The sequence below is a fragment of the Myotis davidii genome, unplaced genomic scaffold, assembly GCF_000327345.1.
Source record: "Myotis davidii unplaced genomic scaffold, ASM32734v1 scaffold330, whole genome shotgun sequence".
NCBI lineage: Eukaryota > Metazoa > Chordata > Mammalia > Chiroptera > Vespertilionidae > Myotis > Myotis davidii.
In genome coordinates, this window is record NW_006283770.1 from 7,463,887 (window position 1) to 7,490,086 (window position 26,200).

Genomic DNA, 26,200 nt, shown 5'->3' on the forward strand with positions numbered 1-26,200 from the left:
GAATGGAAATTATTTAATTTTAAAAATAAAGGGGAAAAGTTTGAAATAGAATGCACAGAGTTGCAGGGAACTATAAAGCTAACATACATGTAATTGGTGGTCATGATGGAAAAGATAAAAATATTGAAGCAGGAAAAAAAAAAACCCTTTACATTTCTATATCCAGAAAAAATATCCTTCAGGAATAAAGGTAAAATAAAGACATTTTCAAGTAAAGGAAACAAAAATAATTCACTGCCAGTGGACTTTTTAGAAGATATTTTAAAGGAAGTTCTTCGGGCTGATGGGTTACAATACTAGAAGGAAAACCTGAAACATCAAATATAATACAAGAACAACAACAGTAATAAATAATTGGGTTTTACTTTTCCCTTCACAATACTTATAATTGGGTAAGGCAAAATTACAACATCATCTGGTGGGGTTATCAATTTGCACATGTAATCATAAAGATCAGTGCAGTGGGTGGAAGGGTAGGAGAGAGGAAAAGTGAAATCCCACCAACATATGTAAGTGTTTACCAGTATAAAATCTGGAACTGAAGAAGGCTTTTAAAATGCTACACACAGGCAGACTTAATATAAGGGAAATTTAAAACTTTAGTATCAAAATTGAAAGGCAACAAATCTGAGAATATTTGTAACATATATAAAACAAAGGGTCATGTGTTCTTTGTACATTAAACGTCTAAATTAGTAAGAAAACAGTATGTCAAGAGAAATTAAGACATAGGACATTTCTGAAAGGAAAATCAACTGATTAATAAGCATGTGAAAAAAGACGTTTGACCTATTTAGATAAAAGTGAGTAAATTAAAACAACCATTTCCTTGATCAGAACTTTTTAAAATGATAATAACCACAGTTTAGTGGGAAACATGGCACTCATTGTGGGAAAATAAACTGAAATAACCTTTCTAACGGGAACTTAGCAATCATATTAAAAGATATAACATTTGATCAATAAAAACAAAAAGACAAAACATTTGTATTAGAAAGAAGTCATACATGAAATAGTAGAAATGATATAATTCCATTTATATACAGAATATTCAAAAACAGCAAAACTTATGGTATTGTAAGTCAGTATATTAGTTACCCTTATATGGGGATAGAAACTGAAAGGGGTTACATGGTGGGCCCCTGGTTTGCTATTAATATTCTTAAGCTGAGTTGAGTACGTGGTGAATATTCTTCTTTGGGCAATTTTATCACACTACACTTAAGCTTTCTGCATGTTTTATGTTTTCTAAGTGCCATGTTTACATAATGTATATATTCAATGACCCAGGAATTCTAAAAAGTATTCTATGGAAATTATTAAGTATGCCTGCAAAGATTTAGCCATAAGATGTCAATTTTAGCTTAAATTTTCAACAACAGGTGACCAGTTAATAAATCTTATCTCTATACAATGAAATGCCATTTGGCCATCAAAAGTAATCCTATAGATAAATATTTATTAATTTGGGTAAATAGTCACAATATACTATTTTATAGTTCCATTGAAAATGCATCATAATATCTTCAGCTCCTTGCAGTTCCCTCCTAATGATGTTTGGTTGAGGATAATGTTAAGTAAGATCAGTTCCCCAGCACACATTAAGCAGAAACATGAGGAACATTAGGAAGAAATTCACCGGAGATTAAAAATTATGTGCAACCCTGGCCAGTGTGGCTCAGTTAGTTAGAGCCTTGCCCCATGCACCAGAAGGTTATAGGTTTGATTCCAGGTCAGGACACACATTTAGGGTGTGCATTCCATCCCGGTGAGGCACATAAGGAAGGTAACCAATCAATGTGTCCCTTTCACATCTATGTTTATCTCTCTATCTCTCTCTCCCCTTTCTCCCTCTCTGGTATCAATTAAAAAATAATAATAATAATAAACAAATAAATAAAAAGGTATGTGCAGATAATCTACTTGTCGACTAGCATTCATATAACTGAGACAGTGAAAGACTCTTACTCTGAAAAAGCAAAGGGAATTTCTGGTTTAAAAAATTGGTAATTACCCTCAAACACAAGCAAGACCTAGAATGCCACTCAAAGAAAACAGTTTTTAAAAAAATATATATTTTTTGCTGTATAAGTCTTCCTTAATAATTAAAATAGAAATTAGGAGAGAAAAAAAACCTTAACCTTGAAACATAGTTATATAAACCAATTGAACTATGACTAGTGTTTTTATTTCTGCAAAGCCATTATAACCAAATATGTCAGTTGATTTGGGAACAAAACTATTTTGCTTCAGAATATAAATATGCCACCTTTTTGTACTTATAGTTTCACTACCTTATTATCAACATGCCAGGGTATCTCTAGATCTTTTAAATGTTAATTTCAATAAATTTATCCTTTCTCTGTGGGTGTCATTCAACTATAAGAAAAAACAAACAAATAACAAGCATAGGAAATTGAAAATGAAGACTCATAGACAATGGTAATAAATAACTGCAGCACAGCTTGACATGTGCTTGAAAAAGATCAGATATGTTAGAAGACCTGACCACAGAATAAATTCCTCTTTTGTTCCACATATATATCTTGTCAGGGGCAAAAGGAACAGCTGAGGGGGAAAAAAAGCATTAAAATCAAATATCTCTAAGAGCTGAGTTAATCTGCAAAGGCAAGGTCACAATTAAATAAAGTTTCACTGAATTATACAACAGTCAGAAAAAACTTAGTTATAAAGTCCTTAGATTGAGAGAAGGGAAAATGAGTGGTAAATAAGAACAATACTGATGATGATGGGGGAAAAAAAAACACAGAATGAAAGGAAAACACATGTGTACAGTAAATTTCTTGAACAGCTTGATCATACTTGTAATTTGTTGAAAATCCTCCATAATTACTTTGAAGTACATAGGAAAATAAGACATGTAACTTTACTGTGCATCTTAAATATTCCTAAGCATCAGAATAGTTTCAGAATGATCGGTTCATCTCTTTGTGCATTGCACAAAAAGGGGAAAAAAATTCACAGCATTTGTAAATCGAATCATTTAAAAATCTGTTTTAAGTCACAATTTGCTTGTTTATCCAACACATATAAAGGTAGATAGATGCAGCTTGTTTTAAGAACAATGCTCATTTGAAGAACAATTATTTGAAAAAAAAATGAATTACTTTCTCATGTATTTTGGTGCAATGAGTATTTCTTTAAAGAGAACGTATTGTGTATGTGTGTGTAACAGGATGGCAGCCAATGAAATAAGATCAGACTAGACCTTATGAGAAAGAAGGAAATTAAAAATTATCATTATCACTATCACCTGCAGGGAGTAATTTATCATTTCTGTTCTTCATTGGTATCATGTTCCAACAGCGTGTGGTTACAGCAGATACAATTAGGCAGCTGTCCACAGAAGTAGGAGGATAATGTGCTTTTGATGGAGTTTATCCAAGCATGGAGACAGAGTGCTTGTAATCCATGCAGCAGAATCACTATAACAAAAATACAATTCATTTTTTGTGGAAGTATTTCTTTCAGAATCTTAAAATGGAATTCAAAAGCCAACTGCTAGGTCTAAAGCAAGTAAAGAAAGAGTAAGAAGATAATGCATAAAAATGATTATTATAGCTTATATCTCTGTACATAAACCAACCAAATAAAACTACAAACAAAAGACATACAAGCTACTGCAAAAAAACATGAATTCTGCTAGTGATGACTGGCATTAAAACTAAGAAAGCATAATCAACAAATATGAAAATTATATATTAGAATTTTCTCCCAATATTAATTATACCTTAAATTATGAACTTTCTTCTTCAATTAATTTTCTATTTTATCCCAAGAGAAAATTTGCATCTTTTCTTTCTTTCATAATTCCTCTAGGGAACAATACACATTAAGTGCCATATACTTCTCAAGGGATATTGCCAAATTGAGTACTTTAGAAACAGACCTAGCAATATGGGAAGTAGCAAAACAGACAATAGGTCTAAAATTTCTTAAAGGTACTTTTACTGAAAAACTCAATGTAATTAATTTTTATCTACTTGAAATATTCCCAGATTATAAATAAATTTTAACATTTATTTGGATCACTCCCTTGTAATTTCAAAATTGCTTATTATAGTGATTTTAGGAAGCAGAAGGAATCACCTCTTTAGAGCCTAAAGCAGTACTTTAATCCTGACATTTCATAAATTGATACCTTGCATGCCCTAACTACTCTACATTTCTTCCTAGCTATAAGCACAAGATATTGTTTTATACATTTTATATTCATTGATATTTAACAATATTTTCTCTTTTAAATATAGCTGTGAAACCAACACCCAGATCAAGAAATAGAACCTTCAGCACCCTAGTAATCCCCCTTATGTACTTAGCTAATCCTAGGCACCTTAACCCCTGCAAGGCATCTACTATCCTGATTTTTTCTTTCAGCTTTACTGAGATATAATAGACAATGTGTAAATTTAAGGTGTGTAATGTGTTGATTTGATACACTTATATATTGCAAAGTGATTATTATTACAGTGTTAGCTGACACCACCATCAGAATCAGACAATGATCAATCTTTTTGGAAATGAGAACATTTAAGATCCATTCTCTTAGCAACTTTTAAGTATATAATATAGTATTATTAACTATAATCACAGTATACACTAAATCCCCAGAACTTATTCAACTTATAACTTGAAGCTTGTACCCTTTGATCAATGTCTCCTCATTTCCCTCAGCCACTGGTAACTACCTTCCTACTCTCGGTTTCTGTAAGTTTCTTTTGTAAAAAATTCCACAAATAAATGATATCATATGGTATTTGTCTTTCTTTGTCTGACTTATTTCATTCAGCAAAATACCTTCAAGGTCCATCCTTGTTGTCACAAAAGCAGGATTTCCTTCTTTTTATGGCTGAATATTCCATTCCATCTATATGCCACATCTTTACCCACTCATCTGTTTGACACTTAGGTTGTCTCCACATCGTGGCTACAATGAACATGGGAGTGAAGATATCTCTTCAAGACCTTATTTTAATTTCCTTTGGATATATATACCCAGAGTGGGACTGCAGGATCATATGGTAATTCTATCTTTAATTTTTTGAGGAAACTCCATACTCTTTTCCATAGTGGTTGCACCAGTTTACATTCCCAAAACAATGCACAAGGGTTCCCTTTTCTCCACATTCTCACCAACACTTATGTTATCTCACTACTATCCTGACTTCTAAGAGCACAGATTAATTTTCGCTATTATATGCTTCAACTGAACAGTTATTTTCATTTTTTAGGTAGAATACCCAGGCATCTGCTTAGGCAGTGAGGATATGGAGGTGACCACAGACATGATGAGACTGCCCTGAAGAGCCTATAGGAATCCACAGCTGAACACAAGACACTGAACGAAAAACGTTATGAGTATGGTGGGTGGTATTACAGGGAGTGCAGCAACATTTAATAGATGTATTAGAATCTACTCTGTGGGATTAGAGAAGGCTGCCTAGGGGAAGTAACATTTAAACTGACATACAACAACTAAGAGGGAAATAGTTTAGAGAATAGGGAAGTGTTACAGACAGAAGACCTTAGGGAGGAAAAGAACAGCACAGTGAAGAATTTGGCTCCTGTAGTGGTTGACTACATAAAATATAGTGACCCTTTTGCTGAGAGCAACTATAAGAAGTGAAAAAATATAAAATACTATGTGCTTAAAGGCATCAGAGAGATAAATTAAAACATTACCAAGGTAAGACTCAGCAAAGAAAGAAAAAAAAAATGAGACACATTTGGGACTGCTTTTGCCTTACAGGCATTTGCCAGTTCAGAGGAAGCAGCTAAGACTACCTGTGCAAACCTTTTGACAGCATCACATGGGTAGGAATACAAAAATGGGGCCCTCATATTCTCAGTTTGGCCCATCCCATATCCATGGGGTTGGATGCTGAATGAAAGAATGAGGATGAGAAGAGAAAAGAAAAATCAGACTGCACACTATGGTGCAGACTTTGGGGAGAGGCAGGACATATCAGTTGTTAAAGAAAAGAGCATTCTGTAATAGTTATGTCATTGTCATAGTGACCTACAAATTAAAAATGTGACTCTGCAAAACTGTAGGCAGAAAGTGATTTTGCTTTGAGAAACAGCTGATTTGCACAAATGTAGCATTTTGAAAGAAGATCTCATTTCTCCACTACATTAGGACATTCAAGTATACGAATAGGTCAAAGAGTTTTCACTGCATACCTTTGCCTATAAAAAAAACTAGTCAGTTCAATCCTGATGGAGTAAATTCAACTATGAAATCACACAATACTAAATCCTCAAAAGCAAATGCATGTTAAAAATAAGCTTTAACAAACAATTATTTAAGGGAAGACAGGAAAGCGAATGGTAACATTAATTAGATCATTTTATGAGCATTTTGTATGTGCCAGGTATCGTGGTAAATACTTTTACATATTATCTCATTTAGTACTCAAAATAATACCAAGGAAGTAGGTACTGGATCATTATCTCCACTTTTCACATAAAAAAATTTGAAGTCCTGAGAAATCAAACACCTCTTCTAAAGTCATATTGATAAACTGGGCCCATCAGAGCTAAGGCTTTTAACCACAGTGCTATATTATCACTGTTTAAACTCTCCTCTTTGATTTTAATCACTTTCAGAAAACTCCCTTATATTTCTAAATTGGTCCTTTTCTCATTCAGTCTTCTAGAAAAGCAAAAAATTGACTGGTTTTGGTAAATATTAAGTTATGAGACAACTGATATATATAACAAAGTTTATTTTTCCAATTATTGACTCACTTTCCCATGAGGACTAGTCCTTCCTGTGAATACACAGAGATATATATATATATCAGACATCTGGAAACATAGGTACTTTAGGATTTTTAGAAAATCTGGATGGCAATATTTATGTTGGTTTGTACCAGAGCATTAAATCAAAGGAACTCTGAACTGGGAAGATTACTTCCTTATAGGTCATTACACTAGGGAAAGTGCCTGAATCAAAGAGGAAAATACCTGGTCAAACTCATTTATTATCACAATCTAATAATTCTAATTGACAGTCTCTGAGATAAGTCTAGGGAGAACTCCCCTGTCATCTCTAATCAAGAGTCCACTCTTATTGATTATTTGATAAATAAGCCATTCTTATGCTTATTGCTATGCTTGAGATAAGTATTTCAGTCTTGTTTGAGTGTGTTTATTTCTCTCCTAAATATTTTGACCCTTGACATTCTGATTTCAAGTATAACCCTATACATATCTATAATTAAAGTATGATTATAATGTAGCTTAAGAATTTCAACATTCTACTCAAATTATATTTTAGAACAATTTGATATTCAAGTCCTTTTTAAATATAACTCAATCAGTGTTAATGAATCAATGTTAATGAATTTTTTAAAACACAGATTCAAAGGGGCTATAAGCTTGGCTTTCAAAAGAAGATTAAGCATGATTAGCTTATGTTTTAATTTTAAAACACAAAAAGGTCATCAGGAGTGTTAATATTGGTAAGGGTGTGAAGGAAACAATGATCACAGGCCACTGAAGAGATAGGAAAACTGTTGTTAATTTGGATAAAGAAAAAGCAATTAGCCAGTGACAGCATTTTGGAGGCAGAGATATATGAACAAACAAAGATGCTGCATTCTGACCTAAAAGACGCCCTTGAATCTATAGAGTCAATGCACTCCCCATTAAAATACCAATGGCATGTTTCACAGACCTAGAACAAACTCTCCAAAAATTCATCTGGAATAAAAAAAGCCCCCGAATAGCTGCAGCCAGTGGTTCTCAACCTTCCTAATGCCACGACCCTTTAATACAGTTCCTCATGTTGTGGTGACCCCCAACCATAAAATTATTTTCGTTGCTACTTCATAACTGTAATCTTGCTACTGTTATGAATCATAATGTAAATATCTGATATGCAGGATATATTTAGGTGACCCCTGTGAAAGGGTCGTTCGACCCCCAAAGGGGTCGCGACCCACAGGTTGAGAACCACTGGCTGCAGCAATCCTGAGAAAGAAGAAAAAGTAGGAGGGATCTCAATACCAGATAAGATACATGCAAAAAAATGAAACTAGAACCAACTTATACCATACACAAAAATAAACTCAAAATAGATAAAGAAATTAAATGTAAGATGGGAAACCATAAATATCCTAGAAGAAGCCATGGGCAGCAAAATAGCAGACATTTGTCTTAGCAATATCTTTACTGATACAGCTCCTAGGGCAATGGAAACTAAAGAGAAAATAAACAAATGGGACTACATCAAAATAAAAAGCTTTAGCACAGCAAAAGAAACCATCAACGAAACAAGAAAGCCCACTGCACAGGAGAACTTTTGCCAATGTTATCACTGATAAAGGTTTAATCTCCAATATTTACAGGGAACTCGTAAAACTTCACAAAAGGAAGATAAACAACCCAATCAAAAAATGGGCAACGACCTAAATAGATACTTTCTGAAAAGGACATAAGGAGGGCCAAGAGACATGAAAACATGCTCAAAGTCACTAATCATCCGAGAGATGCAAATCAAAACGACAATGAGGTACCATCTCACACCTGTCAGAATGGCTATCAGCAACAAATCAACAAACCACAAGTGCTGGTGAGCATACGGAGAAAAAAGAATCCTCGTGCACTGCTGGTGGGAATGCAGACTGGTGCAGGCACTGTAAAGAACAGTATGGAGTTTCCTCAAAAAACTAAAAATGGAACTCCCATTTGACCAAGTGATCCCACTTCTAGAAATATATCCCAAGAAAGTAGAAACATCAATCAGAAAGGATATATGCACCCCTATGTTCATAGCAGAACAGTTTACCATAGCTAAGATTTGGAAACAGCCTACATGCCCATCAGCAGATGAGTGGATTAGAAAACTGTGGTACATCTACACAATGGAATACTATGCTGAGGTAAAAAAGAAGCAACAGCATGGATGGAACTGGAGAGCATTATGCTAAGCTAAATAAGCCAGTCAGAGAAAGATAAATATCACATGATCTCACTCATTTGTGGAATATAATGATCAACATAAACTGATGAACAAAAACAGATCCAGAGACAAAGCAGTATCAATCAGACAGTCAAACCTCAGAGGAAAGATAAGGGAGGGTTGGGATAAGGGGGAGAGATCAACCAAAGGACTTGTATGCATGCCTATAAGCCTAACCAATGGATACAGACACCAGGGGGGTAAGGGCATGGGTGGGGGGAGTGGGGGAGCAATGGGGGGATAAGGACACATATGTAATACCTTAATCAATAAAGAAAAAATTTAAAAAAAAGACATCCCTGGAATGAGGCTAGAAGGTGGTTTGATAAATTTTAGAAAAGTGATTTTTTACAGATTGAACAGTACATAAAAATAGCCGATATCCATTTCATGTACCCCTAAATGGGCCCATGTTTGCTAAATAAAATGGAAGGTACAATCATCTGCACTATTTAAACCATTATTTCTTTCACAGACTCTTTTTTAAAACATGAATAGTTAATTTAGTTTAAGTTATAATTAGTACATGAGCTATTCCATTGGATTTGCTCTTTATTTTAATTTTAAAAAATCATTTGTACTTTTCAATTAGAGTTGACATACATTATTATATTAGTTTCAGGTATGCACCCCAGTGCTTAGACATTACATAACTTACCAAGTGATCTGCTGGTAAATCTTGTACCCATCTGACACCTTACATAGTTATTAGAATACTAAAGCCCGGTGCACAAATTTGTGCACACTGAAAAGAAATTAATTAGAAGAAATACTAGTATTTTAATGTCACTATTCACCCTTTCTCTATAATAGAAGTGTCAGCCAAATTCATGATCGACAATGACAGATTGAAACACACACATGTGACTGGTGCCAGGGAGAGCTTTATAAATATCGTGCATGCGCAAGTCAACTTAGCCTTTTATATATATAGATAAACTTGCTAAATTAGACCTGCTTTCTGATTTAGCTAAACTTTTTTCAGCCTGGTGAGGCACCCCAATTTCTCTTTCAGGTAACTGTCAGCAACACAGAAGTAAATATCAACACAAAGCAGATTATTGTAGATCACGCAGGGAGAACAAAGAGTAAAATATTTAGCTGCAGCAGTGTTTGACTATATTCTGTGCAGTGAGAAAACCTGGTCATTTTCAAGGTCTACCATTTCTTACTTCTTTTCAGTCGAGTCAAGTTTCTAAACTTTCTAAATCTCCACTTTCCGGCTAATGAAAAGAAAACAGGATTCCACCGAATCTCTTGTCTACCTACTCCAGGACTTCTGTGTGTATCAAATGAGATGAGGCACAGGAAAATGCTTCACAGACATTTGGTTAAAGTGTGAAATGTTTGCACCTGGCTATAAAGCAAGTCATGTTACTGGACTGAAGAAACTACAAGGAGGCTAGTTGTTGCTAGGAAGAGGAAGCCCGGGGTTGCCACGTCACGTCATTACCCGGTGCCCACAGCCACTATCTCCAGGCTGGGCTGGGCCATGGGCAACATTTTGTGCCATGGGGGTCTTGGCGTGTCGGCTGCAATTTGGTGGGCTGTTGCTCCAGGGCGGTGGCAGGGCCTGTGTCCCACTTGGGGGAAGTCGAGTGTTGCTTTGTGGGTGCCAGGTCCGCCATGCTGTTTCTCTGTAAATGTCCAGTGTGTGTCATGGCAACTCCTGCGTTGAGCATCTGCCCCCTGGTGGTCAGTGCGTGTCACAGCAACTGGTCAGATGGTCAGATATTTAGCATATTAGCCTTTTATATATACAGACTAGAGGTCCGGTTCACGAAATTTGTGTGTGTGTGTGTGGGGGAGTGTCCCTCAGCCCAGCCTGCACCCTCTCCAGTCTGAGACAGCCCTCTCACATCCGGGACTGCTGGCTCCCAACCCCTCCCCCGCCTGCCTGCCTGATTGCCCCTAACTGCTTCTGCCTGCCAGTTTGACCACCTCCTAACCACTCCTCTGCCAGCCTGATCACACCCTAACACTCCCCTGCCAGCCTGATCACTGCCTAACTGCTCCGGTTCACGAAATTTGTGTGTGTGTGTGTGGGGGAGTGTCCCTCAGCCCAGCCTGCACCCTCTCCAGTCTGAGACATCCCTCTCACATCCGGGACTGCTGGCTCCCAACCACTCACCCGCCTGCCTGCCTGATTGCCCCTAACTGCTTCTGCCTGCCAGTTTGACCACCTCCTAACCACTCCTCTGCCAGCCTGATCACACCCTAACACTCCCCTGCCAGCCTGATCACTGCCTAACTGCTCCCCTGCTGACCTGATCACCCCTAACTGCCCTCCCCCGCTGACCTGGTCACCCCAACTGCCCTCCCCTGCAGGCCTGGTCCCCCCAACTATCTCCCCTACACAGGCCTGGTCCCTCCCAACTGCCCTCCCCTGCCAGCCATCTTGTGGCCACATGGGGGTGGCCATCTTGTGTGTTGGAGTGATGGTCAATTTGCATATCACCTCTTTATTAGATAGGATTATTGACTATATTCCCCATGTTGTACTTTATATCCCCATGACTATTCTATAACAACCAATTCTTTTATATTTTAAATCCAAAGTGTGTTTGTTGGGATGGCTCCCCGTTTGTCAGGGTGCTTTTAGTGCTGCTTCTTTCTGAAGGAAAACCCTCTGTCAGCCTTGCTTTTCCTCTTGTAGGCAAAGATAGGACAGTGGAGCAACCAACACATAAAACTACCGTTTGTGCATGGCTAAAGGTGGTGATTTTATAGCATCCTGGGCACTGCACACCCATGAAGTAGAATCTGAGACTCTGCATCAGGCGCTTTTTCTTGTGTTTCCTTTCTCTCCTGGAGAGGAATGAAGGAGATCTTTAGCAAGGTGTCAAGAAGAAGCTGTCACCACTGGAAATGCCAATTTGTACTTCTTAATCCCTTTACCTTTTTCATCTATCCATTAACCACCCTCCCATCTGGCAACCTTCAAAATGTTCTCTGTATTTATGAGTATGTTTCTGTTCTGCTTGTTCATTTTTTTATATTCAATTGTTTATAGATATGTACTATATGTTGTAGCATACAGTGAAGTTCATCTTTTTTTTTTACCTCAAAATACCCTTTAATCACAACAAAGACCAAAAAAACCCCTTTGCGCTGTCCTTGGGAAATCAAGAAAAAATGAACTCGTTTTTGTTTTATGACTCAACATAAACAAGACTTGCTGGAAATAGGGCTCATTGCTTGCACTCCATGCCAATTTACACTCTTGTTAGATCAGTCCCAATCCTACAGTCAAAAGTCCTTGTTAGAGGAAGAAAAACCACTCCTCTCAGGACTGAGCCCCGAAGGTGGAAGGACAACTTCAGTGAGAGAACTGCCTGCCGTCGGACGACTTCTTTCTAATGTGCTTAAAGATTTTGGACTTCTCCACTTTCTTGGGTTTCTGGTAGCCGAATCCACCGCTGCCTCCTCTCTTCTTCAGCTTGCCTTCATTGCTGTTCACGTTCAGATCAACAAAAGGAGGCGCCTTGAAGCCAAATGACAGAGCAACGTGAGACAAATTTACCTTATTAACGTTAAAGATTTGTTTCAGAGAATGGGAGTCATATGCTCGAATGTACGACTTATACGCTTCCTGGGCTGACTTATGAAGGAAGTAGTTCTTTTCAATCAATTTTTCAAGCTGAGACTGAATGTCAGAAATTTTGGACCAGGGAAACTCAAATTCACTTAATGGGACCTTGGATGGCTTCAGGTAACGAAGGAAACCCAATTCTTCAGGACGCAAAATGAGCAAGGCATGCCCCCTTCCGTTTAGGCCCCTGGCAGTTCTTCCCACTCGATGAATGTATTCCCTGGGGTTATCTGAAGGGTCATACCGAACAATCCAGTCGACTTCAGGAATGTCCAGCCCTCTAGCTGCCATGTCCGTGCACAACAATATCCCCGTATCCGCATTGTAGAACTGGAAGAATGTGGTTGTACGCTTATTTTGCTTCTGCCTTCCATGAATGGCCAAGACAGGCAATCGATGTAGTTCAGCAACTCATAGTGCTATTTCACAGACATCAAGATGAGAAGAAGACCATGAGTTTCTTCTTCCGGTTCTTCTTAAGGAATTTGAAGAGCAGGAGGAATCTTTTCTCGGAAGGACAAACAACATATCCCTGCTCAAGACCATCCACTGTTGCATTAGTTTTATCATCATCGACACTAACATAAATGGCTCCTTTTTCAGAGAAATCCTCGCCAGGTCCTCAACTCTGCGAGTTTGTGTGGCAGAAAAGAGCATGGTCTGCCTGCATGTTGGCAGAAGTTTAATAATTTGCTTTAACTCCTCTCCTCTTCAAACCCAACATCCAAGATACGATTAGCCTCATCAATAACCAGATACTGCAGGTTTTTATACATAAACCCTGGAGTATTCTGCATATGGTCCAGGAGGCGGCCTGGTGTGGCCACAATGATGTTGATCCCATTAGCAAGCTTCTGTGCCTCAGCAGACCTGTTGCTGCCACCCATTATCAACCTGTATGCGTGAACATGGTGTGTCATCAGCTCTTTAAGAACACCGAAAGTCTGCCTGGCCAGTTCCCTAGTAGGGGAGAGAATAAGAACTCTGCTCCTGTCAGTCCCAGGGGCAGGCTGGGCACCTCGCTCTCCTCTTCCCCATTGCCTGGCTTCCCCACACTGGTTTCGGTTTCTTCAGGGGCCTGGGCACCTTCCTCTGGCTCCACTTTGTCTTCTGTTTTTGCTTTTTTGGTATCAGGCCCAGTATCATCCACCATTTTTCTCTTTTTCTTTTTCTTCTTCTTCTTAGATTCTGAATTGGATGAGTGCACTGCTTCCCAGTTGGTTAATATGGTAGATTTCTTGGGGGACTTTTTAACTTTTAAATTTTCCACTGTTTCTTTACATGTATCTCCATTTGGGGCTTCTGACAAGCCTACATTCACAGACAGTTTCAGGGATTTTTAATTTTTCCACTTGCTACGGTTTCTTGAGACACAGCTTCATCTTGAGTTTCTGACAGGCTCACAGCCCAGGCCCCCTGCAGCTTTAGGTTCCTCTGCCACAACTTGAGGTTCCGCTTCTCAATCTTCCTGCGCAGCTGAAGTTCATCATTTTCATTGATGTACACCACTCCATAAATATACTATTACTTATCCATTTTACTAATGATGAATTTTTTGCTTGTTTCCAGTCTGCAGCTACAATGAAGAATGCTGCAATGGACATCCTTACTCATGTGTTTTGGTGAACTTATGAACACATTTCTTCTGTTTAAAGACTTAAGTGAGATGGTTAAGCCATAGGGTAAACATGTGTTCAGCTTTGGTAGCTACAGCAGGTAGCTGAGTTGTATAGAAATAACTTATCTCAATGGAGTACCTTTGCCTCATCACTCTTATGCATTTCTTAGAATACTTTCACTAGTATGATTGTTTTTAAAAAATCCAACTATTAAAAATTTCAAACACAGACACAAGTATAGAAGCTCTAGTACCTATATTCAACAGTATTTGGCACACTTGCTTCATCTATTCTTCCTCTGCCCCCTGCCCATGCCCGTATTTGCTGAGCTATTTTGAAGCAATGCCTGACATGTCATTTCTCCCCTGTATACTTCAGTTTATATCTCTAAAAAGTATGGACATTTTCTTATATAACTACAATGCTTTTATCACATGGAACCAAATTCTTAATAACTCTTTGGTTTATCTAATATTCATAAGGTGAATTTTAATATATCTCCCCATTAATGCCTTGTGAATAGAACTGTCTGCTTGGCTTGTTATTATATTCACAATGCCTTGCAGCTCTTAGCACATAATACCACTCAAAAAAACAGAATAAAAGAAGAGATTTAAGTATTCCACCACCATCTAAGCCTAAATAGTCTGAAAGAAAAAAATTCAGGACCATGCTCTAGATCCTATGGTCATTCATACAAGGAGAAACCTAAAACTGGTTATAGAGGTAGAATCACATCATTAGAAATGCTCTCCCCCTTCAAGACATAACATTTACTTAATGGAGCCTACTGAAATATATACCAGATGTCCCACTAAAATCTACGATGCAAGTTCAAGACAAATCTTACTATTTCTAAGCAGCACAGATGCGATTTAATAATTAGTTTCTTTAGCTGATTAGCTTTGCAAGGTCAAAATTAGGTCAAGATACACCCCAAAGTACTAACAACTGATTTAATACTCAAGAATGAGTTTGGAATTAGTAGGTTTTTATTGACAGAGATTTTCTAAAAGCCTTGAAAGAAGACTTAAAAAAAACTATTACAAAGAAATAGGCTCATTTTGATTTTCTCTTAAGCCACTGGAAAATTTTAAAGCTTAATTAAAAAGTAAAATGAAAACAGTACTATGAGTAAGGAATCACTAAAAATTTGAATTGTAAGCATTTAAGTTTCTTTTCATAACATCTGCATTAACCTTAGAAAACAGTAACTCAAAGACTTGTTTTTACTCCATTCAAAGATAAATTTATCTTTTGAGTACTTATCAAGTAAATGATTTAAAAAAAAAAAAAAGAGGCCCTAACCAGCTCGGCTCAGTGGATAGAGCATTGGCCTGCGGACTGAAGGGTCCCAGGTTCAATTCTGGTCAAGGGCATGTACCTTGGTTGCAAGCACATCCCCAGTAGGGGGTGTGCAGGAGGCAGCTGATCGATGTTTCTCTCTCATCGATATTTCTAACTCTCTATCCCTCTCCCTTCCTCTCTGTAAAAAATTAATAAAACATATTTTAAAAAAAGAAAAAAAAAAGAGGAAAAAAACAAAACAAAATGAGAATTGGGAGGTAACATACAATTTATTACTGGTTCACTAATAATTTTTATTTTTTACTTACTTTTCCTAACTTTAAAAAAGACTCCCGTTTCTAGTAAAGATGTAACAGAAAGAAAACACTCATATTTTCCATGAAAACCTTCGAATAGCCTTGGAAGAAAATAAATTTAAATAAATAATTTTCAGAAAGGGATGAGCCCTTTCTAGTTGAGCAGACAGAAATAGTGGCTTTCAAACCTGAGGGAATTTATCCAATGTTGGGTCCAAGGGAAAGGAAGAAAGAAGGAATAAATGAATGAATGACCATAAGCACAGGAACGTTACTTGAACAAGGAGAACCCAGCCCATTTTTATGGCCAGGTCTGGGCTAATATGGTGCATAGGAATTTAGAGAAGCCTGAAAGGTAGAGCTAGTCCTCTCTGCAGACTGAGAATGTAGATGAAGCTGGTGGCTATGCTCCAAAAGAAGGAAGAGAGAGGTTTTCCTTCAGTGCTTTGATACCAAAGCCAAAATCATCTGCAACTACACAGTTCACCATCACCATTAACATCATATTATTATTCAACTCTCTGCTATTCCAGAAACTCTTGCCCAAGAAGAGATTCTTTGTTTCAGTCACTCAAAAAAACCTATTTATATAAACAAGAGACTTTTCAACTAAACCTGAGTAAATACATTTTCTCAAGAATAGATGACTCAGCTAGACTACTTAGTTTTCAAAATTCACTCAGAAAGCCAACCCTCACAATGTCCACCAATTCTCAACTAGATAAAGAACCATGCCAAATCCAGACCAGCACCTTTCCTCTCCCTCTAACCCTGGCTCCACACTGAAAGACCCACCAAAAATCAAATCTCCCAAACCTCATAAAACCCTGACTTTGTCTTCTTCCCTAAAACCAGCTTTATTCTGATGGTCTTTCCAGGAAATTGGCAAGAGAAAGAGGCCTAAACCTGAGCTTAAGACACTGGAAACTAACAGTGGTACAAAGCTCTGACCAAACTCAACTCCAGTTTAGATAAAAGAATCAGCCCTTTATTCTAGCTACCTGGTGGGTGAGTTCCGGCTCTTCCAGGGAAAAATATTAGCTACTACAGTCTGTACTAGTCTTTTATACAATGTCTAGCATAAAATATAAAATTACAAAAACAAAACATATTGCCCATAAGTAAAAGAAGTAGACTTACAGATAGCTGAGGGAATTGGTAAATAGACCCTAAAAATTATAAATATATTAAGGAATATAGGTTTTTAAAAATTGATATAACTAGCTAAAAAGATGAAAAATGATAACTCAAAAAATTAAAATAGAAATCCTGGAACTAAAAAACATAGTATTTAAAATAAAATATTTATTAGCTATCAACAGCAGAAAGAATACAGATTAAGAAAACAACAGTGAGCCTGTCTGGTGTGGCTTCAGTTGTTGACCATCAACCTATGAACCAGGAGGCCACAGTTCAATTCCCAGTCAGGGCATGTGTTCCAGTAGCGCTTGATCCCCACTAGGGGTTGTGCAGGAGGCAACCAATAGATGATTCTCTCTCATCATTGATGTTTCTATCTCTCTCCCTTTCCCTTCCTCTATCTAAAATCAATAAAAACATTTTTTTTAAAAAAGGAAAAAAACAGTGAATTAAAAAACAGATGAATTGAAATTATATGAAAGTGAACTTATTAAATGGCCTTTCCTTAATTTTTTTTATTTATTTTTTTAATATTTGGAAACAGATTAGGCTTCTTTGTTTGAAATAAAATCTTTTTTTTTTTTGAAGGGGTAGAGTAAATTTTTTTTCTTCCTCATGGAATATTGGCTATAATTTAATGACAAACTAATTTTTCCTCCAGAAAATACCTATGTTCTGTGCTCCCAGTCCCAGACCAACCCGTACATATCTCTCTTCATGTCGTTATATCCATACTGAAATGTTCTTAGCACCTATCTCCTTCCTCTCAATTAAGTGCCTTTTCAAGACAAGAATAGGTTTTATGTTTCTTTTGTGTCTGTGTGTTTATCCACAGATTTCTGACCAGGCACATACTCAGCATTTAATATTTGTTTAACAAATTGAAATAGCCATTAATATAAATGTTTTATTAATATACAAAATTTAAAAGTTGCAATAAAAAATTAAGTCAAATGCCACTGTACTAATATTTATGAATAGAATCTAAAATAAAAGAGTTTACTGTAAGAGGTTTTTAAGTACAAATATAAAAATGTCTACTATTCATAAGGTATATAAATGACTAATCACTATATTGTACACCTGAAATTAATATACTTTATGCTAACTATAATTTAAAAATAAATTTAAAACAGTTTTAGAAAAAATTGTTTTTAAGTCTCCTGTTTTTTTTGGTTTAAATCATTGGTTCATCTTTAACAACTGTAGTAAAAGAAAAATGTCTAGGAAAAATAACATTCTTTTTTAAGTAAGATTTAAAAACATATTAATGAAAGTTTATACAATCTGAACACTGCTGTGTCAATCATTATCCCAATGCAGGCTAAAGGTAGAATAAAATAAAATATAATGCTGAAGTTAAGATATAAAAATGACTGCTTTAAGAGATAATATAACAAATAAAACTCTTTACATGTCAAAGTTATTATTTATGTACATGAGCATATAACCTGATAAAACTATCTTAAATCTTTTCATTTTAAAGGTGAACAATGCATTCTAGAAAAGGCAGTATAAAAAGCTACTTAATATATACCTAAGATTATAAAAAAGGACGCTTGTCTCTATCTTTAAGAAGCTTAAACAGATACTAATATAAACGCTAATGGAACATAAAGAGAACATTACACAATTACATAAATGACATTAAAAATAAACTAGAATTCACAAGATAAAACGTATTAGTTCCAAATTGTATAGCCTTAGCCATTTGCTTTTGAAAACCTATAAACTTTCCATTAAAATAATGGGCTTTATTGTTCATTTACTGTAAGGTTAGGCAGGCTGATATGACAAAAGTCAGTTGCTAACTAAGCCTTCATACATCACCATAAAAGAGCAAAGGTGAAACTGTCAATAATATAATATAATACAGTAGCAAATGCTCAGAAATTACTATGCATGTGTTACTAATATTCATTAGAAGATTAGCCTTTAATCATTATAGACAACCAAATTCAAGACATGTACATATAAATATCACGTTAACATAAAGTTTGTTAATGTACAGCATTAAATTAAGAATGCTATCAAATTTCTTCTTTGGTGGGTGTATGTGTGTGTGTTTCTGTGTCTGTGTTGGGGAAGGACATCATTAAAGATTCTAATAAGCTTAAGAAAGTTGCCTAAAAACACTATCAGTCTACAGCACACATGCTATTGAAATTAAATGCAACGGAGGTGTTCTTAGCATCTTGTTAATTTGAAAAATCCAATTTTCTCTAATATTTTAATTAAGCCACAAGTTTAGAATCCCATTAAGAAATAAATGGTTGCCGTTTGGCTCAGTGGATAGAGCGTCGGCCTGCGAACTGAAAGGTCCAAGGTTCGATTCCGGTCAAGGGCATGTACCTGGGTTGCGGGCACATCCCCAGTAGGAGATGTGCAGGAGGCAGCTGATCGATGTTTCTCTCTCATCGATGTTTCTAACTTTCTATCTCTCTCCCTTCCTCTCTGTAAACAATCAATAAAATATATTTAAAAAAAAAAGAAATAAATGGTTATGTATATACTTAAAATGGCCTTAGCAACTCTGAGACTTTGTCCTTCTTATTTTTAAGCTATGCATTCAAGTTTCAAGCACAAGAAAAAAACATTTCATATATTTGAAGGTTTGTACTTAGCAATACACAACTGGATACTTCTTTCTTCACTTCATCTAAAAAAACCACACCTCTTCCTCCCCAAAGTAACTTCCTCCAACTTTTACCAGGCATTGTTTTTATTTTCACTAATTCTTCTAACTACTATGAGAAAGTTCCAATAGGCACTCATCCTTTTTAATAACTTTGTTATGAATTATTCCCAAGTAACCGGGGGAATAATCTATCATTCAAAAGTAGGCTTAGAGATTAGGTTTGCATAATAATTAGCTGCAGACAGTCATAGAGGAAGAGTGTAAGGGGTTGGCACCAAAAATAGCTGGAGTGGATATGGGTGGATAGTTGGGTCTCACAAATAATGAAAATGTACTAAAAGCATTAGGCAACAAACTCTTATTCATGTCAGGCTCACATCAGAGTAAGTATGCTGGGAAGGAAAGGAAATTTCTAAAAAAATGTAGATGCTTAACCAAATAACTACAAGCTTACTCTGAAAGTGTAAAGAAAAAAAATTTCAAGGTCTACTTTTCTCTGCTACAAAGAGGGTATGTGACTTATTTTATCATATAAATCTGTCAGTCCTATCGCTGAGGAAGAACACATTTTGATCATATACATTCCCGTACCCTTTCCCTTCCAACAACTGATAGACTATTGGCCAACAGTAAAATTTTTCAAGTCTGTTTTAAATGTAACTTCCAACCTCGTTTTTTCCACACCTAGAAAATCTCATTCATAACATTTCTTTATGCTCTTTTAAAAGTTTGTACATTCCACTAAGAAGGGTGGTTTTTTTTTTGGTCAGAAAAGAGTAAGGATATTTCATAAGTAAAACTTTACAGTGATTTTTTCTTCACCCATAAAATGGGGAGTAATAATAGTACCCACTTCAAATGGTTATTATGAGGACTAAATGAAATAATGCTTTTAAAGTGATTAGCACATTGCCTGACTGAGATATTATCACCATGGGAAAACAATTTATATTGACTAATTATTTCACAGAATAATCTCAGAAGAGTTAAAACTGACTGTTAATTACTAAAATTTACATCGCCAGTGCCTGGCATGCACCCAATAAATATGGCTTGAAACTATACATTCCTCTCAATGTGAGTTACTCAGCAGTAATCAGACATATACAAATCTACTCCCACTTCCTGCTACCTCCTCCCAAACTCTAGGCCTGATTCATTTCCAGAGTTTTATACTAAAACCATTCAGCCATGTTAGAAATAAAAATCGGTAACAATAAAAGCATAATATGCTAATTAGACCGGATGTTCTTCCTTCCAGACAAAGCCGCAGTGGGCGGGGGCCGAGGCAGAGGCCTCAGCAGCAGAGGCCCCTAGCTGCAGAGGTGGCAGGCAGGGGGCCGGGGTCAAGGCCCTTGCACAAATTTTGTGCATTGAACCTCTAGTGTAAATATAAAAGGTTCTTTACACCTACAAGATAACTTTGTTTCTGATTCTTTTTCTTAGGGAACTCTGATTGTATAGGGACAATCAGAGTACTTGTATAAGTACCTATTTGATACGTTATTCTTCAGTATAAAATTTTTTATAATCTTTGGATTAAACACACTTCATTTTTTTGTTTTGTTTCTTTCTATTTTACTCTTTCAGAATAAAACTAAGATCATCGAAAGATAAATGCAATTTTTTAACATAAAGCTTCTTGTACTCTATCTATAACACAACACTATTATAGCTAAAACTGCTTTCCAAGACATATTGATAGCCAGGGAACAATACAACCTAGGTTCAACCAAGCAGATGTGCTAAATGAAGATGTGTGTAAGGAGGAACTAGACAGCCTGAGTTGATAGGAGAAGAACAGGTAGTAGAGTTTTATTCATCTGGGGTTGTCAGTGGTGGCTACCACTTACTGAGTGGGTCAGGAGCATTAGAGTTGGTAGCTTGGTAGCAGGCCAGTGCTGTGGTGTAGTTCTAGTTGTTTCTAGAAATTTAAAATATAATCTTTTCCTTTAGCTCTCCTAATATGTCTGGAAATTATCTCATTCTTTTTAGTAAATAAATCCCTTTCTGCTTAAATAAGCTGATTTGGACTCTGTTGTCTGAAACTAAGAACCCTGACCAATATCCAGAAAATAAAGAACATACCAATGAAACTCAATAAACTCATCTGTCTATATAAATTTCAAAAACATGCATAACTAAAAATGAACCCAGTGCTTAAAAGTCTTCATTACAGTTTTACATTTGTGAAGGTAACTGAAAGTAGATTTGAAACAATATTAGTTAATAATACTGGTGATATGACAACTAATTTCTATGTAAGAATCCCATGCAGGATTGGTCAGTTGTTATTAATCAAGCAGTGGCAGCAATGGGGGCGGGACCAATTGCCGGCAGCCATGGGAAGAAAAGCCCCGAGGGGTCCCACCCAGATTGCAAGAGGGTGCAGGCCAGGCTGAAGGACACCGCCTCCCATGCATGAATTTCGTGCACCAGGCCTCTAGTAGGTAATAATGAATAATCTATTAAGAAAAATCATTATGTAAACGTCATTTCCTAATACTTTCTCTTCTGAACTAAACTAACTTTTTAAAAGTCTACCGGCCTATTAAAACAGATCTGTTCAATAGCTTAACCAAGGCAAAGATAGACTGTCAAAGGCAATAATCTTTTTCATTTATCACAAGAGTGGCAATTAATTTATTAGCTTGACAATCAACTGCACTTCTAGTTATATTCGCAAAAGTCAAATAACATAACTTACCGTGCACAAGGATGTCTTTGTGATTTTCAAGGTAAAATCTGAAGAAAACTCCAAATCTGAGACAGACGTTTTATGGCAATCTATATGCTACCCATTAAAAGAGTGAAGAGAATAATTTAGTGAAAATAATAAAAACAAAACAAAAATACAGATAAATACTTCCTTTTGTGTAAAAAGGATTACAGTAAACTAATGTTTCAAAAACTTTAATCATTTACACCCCACTTTTGGGATTGTTTCCAAATTTAAGGGTTACTAGCACTATCACTTAGTTCATTTTTTAAAAAAAAATCAAATTAGTATTATTTACTTGGACTTCTTGTAAGAATAGTGTAGTGGCTCAAATCATGGCTCTGATGTGGTAAAGTTTTTTCTAAAACATAATAAAGTACTTTTAAATAAAGAATGTTTTCCAACTGAAATTGTGTATACCACTAGTGGAATACATTTGCTAGAAATTGTGTGATAACAGTCATTTCTTATAGGAAATGCCAACTTAAAAACATATCCTCTCTCTATAAAAAAAGCAAACAACGAGAACACCATAAGGACCAGAATGACTGGTTACTATGATCCCCACTGCGGCCAGTGAACCGGCGGATCTGGAGGTGGGGCCAACCAGCCAACCTCCTGCAGCCCCTCCCCCCAGCCTGCCCCACCCGCTGCTGACCCCTGATCGCCCCCCCCCCCACCACCAATCTGGGGCAGGGCCCACCAGCCAAGCACCCATTGCTCCTCTCCCCAGCCAACCCGGCCCTGATCAGGCCAATTGGGGTGGGCTGGCTGGCCAACCTCTTGCCGTCTCCTCCTCCCAACAGGCCTGGCCCCAATTGGGGCAGATCGGGTCTGGGCCGGCTAGACCCCACCCATGCATGAATTCATGCACTGGGTCTCTAGTATATAATAAAAACCTAATATGCTAAGTGTCTGGTTGTCCAGTCAACGAATCAAAGCGTAATATACTAATGATATGCTAAGGTCACTCAACCGCTCACTATGATGTGCACTGACCACCAGGGGGCAGATGCTCCGACCTGTAGGTTAGCTTGCTGCTGGGGTCTGGCCGATTGGGACTATGTGAGATGGGCCGGACACGCCCTGGAGCCCTCCCATGGTCCCTTCCCGGCTGGCCAACCTCCCGCGTAACCTCCCTGGCCCTGATCATGTACCAGTGGGGTCTCTCGGCCCAGCCTGCGCCCTCTCACAATCCAGGACCCCTCAGGGGATGTCAGCCAGTTTTGGACCGATCCCACAGGCCAGGCCAAGGGACACCACTGGTGCACGAATTCGTGCACCAGGCCTCTAGTACTAATTAAAAGAACAGAGTGATTTAGAATTCATTTTGTAATGGCAGCTGAAGATAAGTTTGTTAGATATTAACAAACCAACTATGAAGATTCAACTAAAAAAAAAGTCAAATATTCTTATTTTCCCAATCTGCCCTGGTTCAAGTCCTTTTCCATTTTATTATGGAGAGTAGATGGAATCAGTTATAGTAGTGTGACCAGAGTATGTTGTAAGATTAACAATTGACTTTACATGAGTAGATTATAACACAGTAGACACAATTCATATGATAATATACCTGAACCATTACTCTATTTTAGATAGTTTTAGAAAATTTGAAAGTTGCAAAGTGGCTGCCTTTTATTTGTAGGGGGATTAGGAGCACAGAATGAACTGTATTTACTTAAACAAATAAATAACTGATTAATGTTTAAAAAAAGAGAAAGGGTATACTTTTTAAACATTTTCATCTTTCAGTCCTAAATTCTATATTTCCACTATTTATTCATAGCATTTTTTGGCACTAAGCAAAGAGATCAATCACTAGGGTGAGAAATTAGCCCTTCCCTCCCCCCACGTAATCCTCTTCCTTCTGCTCAGCCTCAGGGCTGAGTTGGCTATAACTGTACACTCCTACCCGGAGCCAAAGTATCCAAATAAATCCCTTACTATCAGTACTAGAGCACTAAACAGTCCTATAATCATGAACCAGACTGTATTTTTTTCTTAAAAGCTGAATGCAATTTTAATAAGCTTGCTCTTACTGAAAAACTTTATATGTTTATTATTCTATGCTAATTTTCAATACTTTATCCATCTAAGAGAACTGATAAACATTTACTGAATATCCTCTTTGTGTAGAAAACAATTTTTGATGTTATGAAAGTAATAGTGTGAGTAAAAAGAGGAAACAATGTTTAAACCAAACACTAAACAACCCATATTTATCTAATTGAAACAAACAAATTAAGGAGTTATAAGAAAGGCAATACGTTATTATTCAACCCATGTAAGTTTGACATAGCAAAATTCATAAAATTCGATATTTACAAAGTGAAAAATAAGGTATCAAAACACTAAAGAAATTAGTGTTTTGAACATTCTGAACATAGTTTAGTTCAGTGGACAAATTCACTGTATTTACTCTGCAAGGGATAGAAGTCTGAGTAGGACAAGCTAAATTGTGTGGAATATATAATATGAATGAATTATCTGGCTATTAAAGGGAGGCCAGAATAAAGCAAGAAGGTGGTGATGAAGCAGAAATGACTATATAGCAGGACAGGACTTTTTACCTTCACTAAGTCAAAAGTAAACCACTCAACCCCTGGAGTATAAGAAACTTCAATCCATCAAGAGAAGTGATTTCAAAGAAATGATATAGTCAACTGGTACATATTATGACTTTAAGTTGTTTTAGACTGATTAAAATAGGAAGAATAATTACTGTTTGAAATCTCACATATAAAATCAACATTAATTTCAAATACTAATCTCAGAAGTGAAAACTAAGAAATGTGGCATACTATTAGAGAAAATAAAATTGGTAAAACACCTACCTTAATACTATAAGAGTCTGAAATAAGAGTCTTTGGATCTAAAATTTCCACAACAGCTTCTGGAATAACTGCTTTCTTCATGCAGGACATGTTGAAGCCATAGACATCATCCCAAAAAGCAATTCTATCAGCATGTTTATTCACATCACTTACTGCCACAAGGCTGATAGTGCAAATATCAGGGTAGACTGCAAGAAATAAAATATCCAACAATTTAGCATTATCTCCCTTTATTACAAAACAGAATTTTAAAAGGCTAAATATAAGTATCAAATCCATCAGTATGGCTCACTAGCAATTGATTACTAACAGTGGGGGATTTATGAAGGTATAGCTCATGGAAAATAACCAAGTCCCATCGTGTAGCTCCCTTAAAAAAAAAAAAAGATTTCCATTATTGTGATGGTAAGATTAAAATAAGGATTTCACCAATGGGTTGCTATTAAAATAATTAAAAGAGGATGGCATAATTAGGTAATCCTGAAAGGAACATATTTATTAAACTTAGAGTATGATGGCTTTTAAAAGGTACTAGATCTTTATATATAGCTTTGAAACATGCAGAGGGACAAATCATTTAAAAAGATAATATCTTAAAAATTCATGTGATGGAATATTATAGTTGTGTAGAAGACCACTTCATATCACTGAGGGGATATATTCAAGGAATATTTAGGAGGCCGAATTCATAGTACTTTAAGACTGGCTGGCTATGGAGGTGAGGAAGAGGAAAGAGTCAAGGATGACAGTTTTTAGCTTTATAACTGGGCAGAATGTGGTACTAACCATTATAATATCCTATATAATAAAAGAGAAAAATGGTAATTGGCGTACAACGATACCCTTTTCATTGGCTAATCAGGGCTATATGCAAATTAACTACCAACTCAGATGGCAGTTAACTGACAACAAAATGGCGGTTAATTTGCATATGTAGGCACAATGCAGGAAGGCGAAAGGGAAAGCAGGAAGAAGCCCCCTGCCACTGACAGTAATCGGAAACCCAGGGGGGACCTAAGAGCTGGGGGGCAGGCGCCTTTGCCGCCCTGGCCAGTTCTAGCAGGA

At 36.7% G+C, this 26,200-nt stretch overlaps 1 protein-coding gene and 1 pseudogene across 1 annotated transcript in view; both read right to left on the reverse strand.

The window, feature by feature from the left end:
- The window catches only part of PRMT3 (protein arginine methyltransferase 3), a 95,710-nt gene that overhangs the window by 15,830 nt on the left and 53,680 nt on the right, over window positions 1-26,200 (reverse strand). The window contains exons 11-12 of the mRNA XM_006753970.2: window positions 25,136-25,323; window positions 22,290-22,376 (exon numbers count right to left, since the gene is read on the reverse strand). Of these exons, the coding sequence (XP_006754033.1) occupies window positions 22,290-22,376; window positions 25,136-25,323 (275 nt within the window). The remainder of the gene's footprint in view (window positions 1-22,289; window positions 22,377-25,135; window positions 25,324-26,200) is intronic.
- LOC102764768 lies at window positions 12,051-14,362 on the reverse strand (annotated as a pseudogene).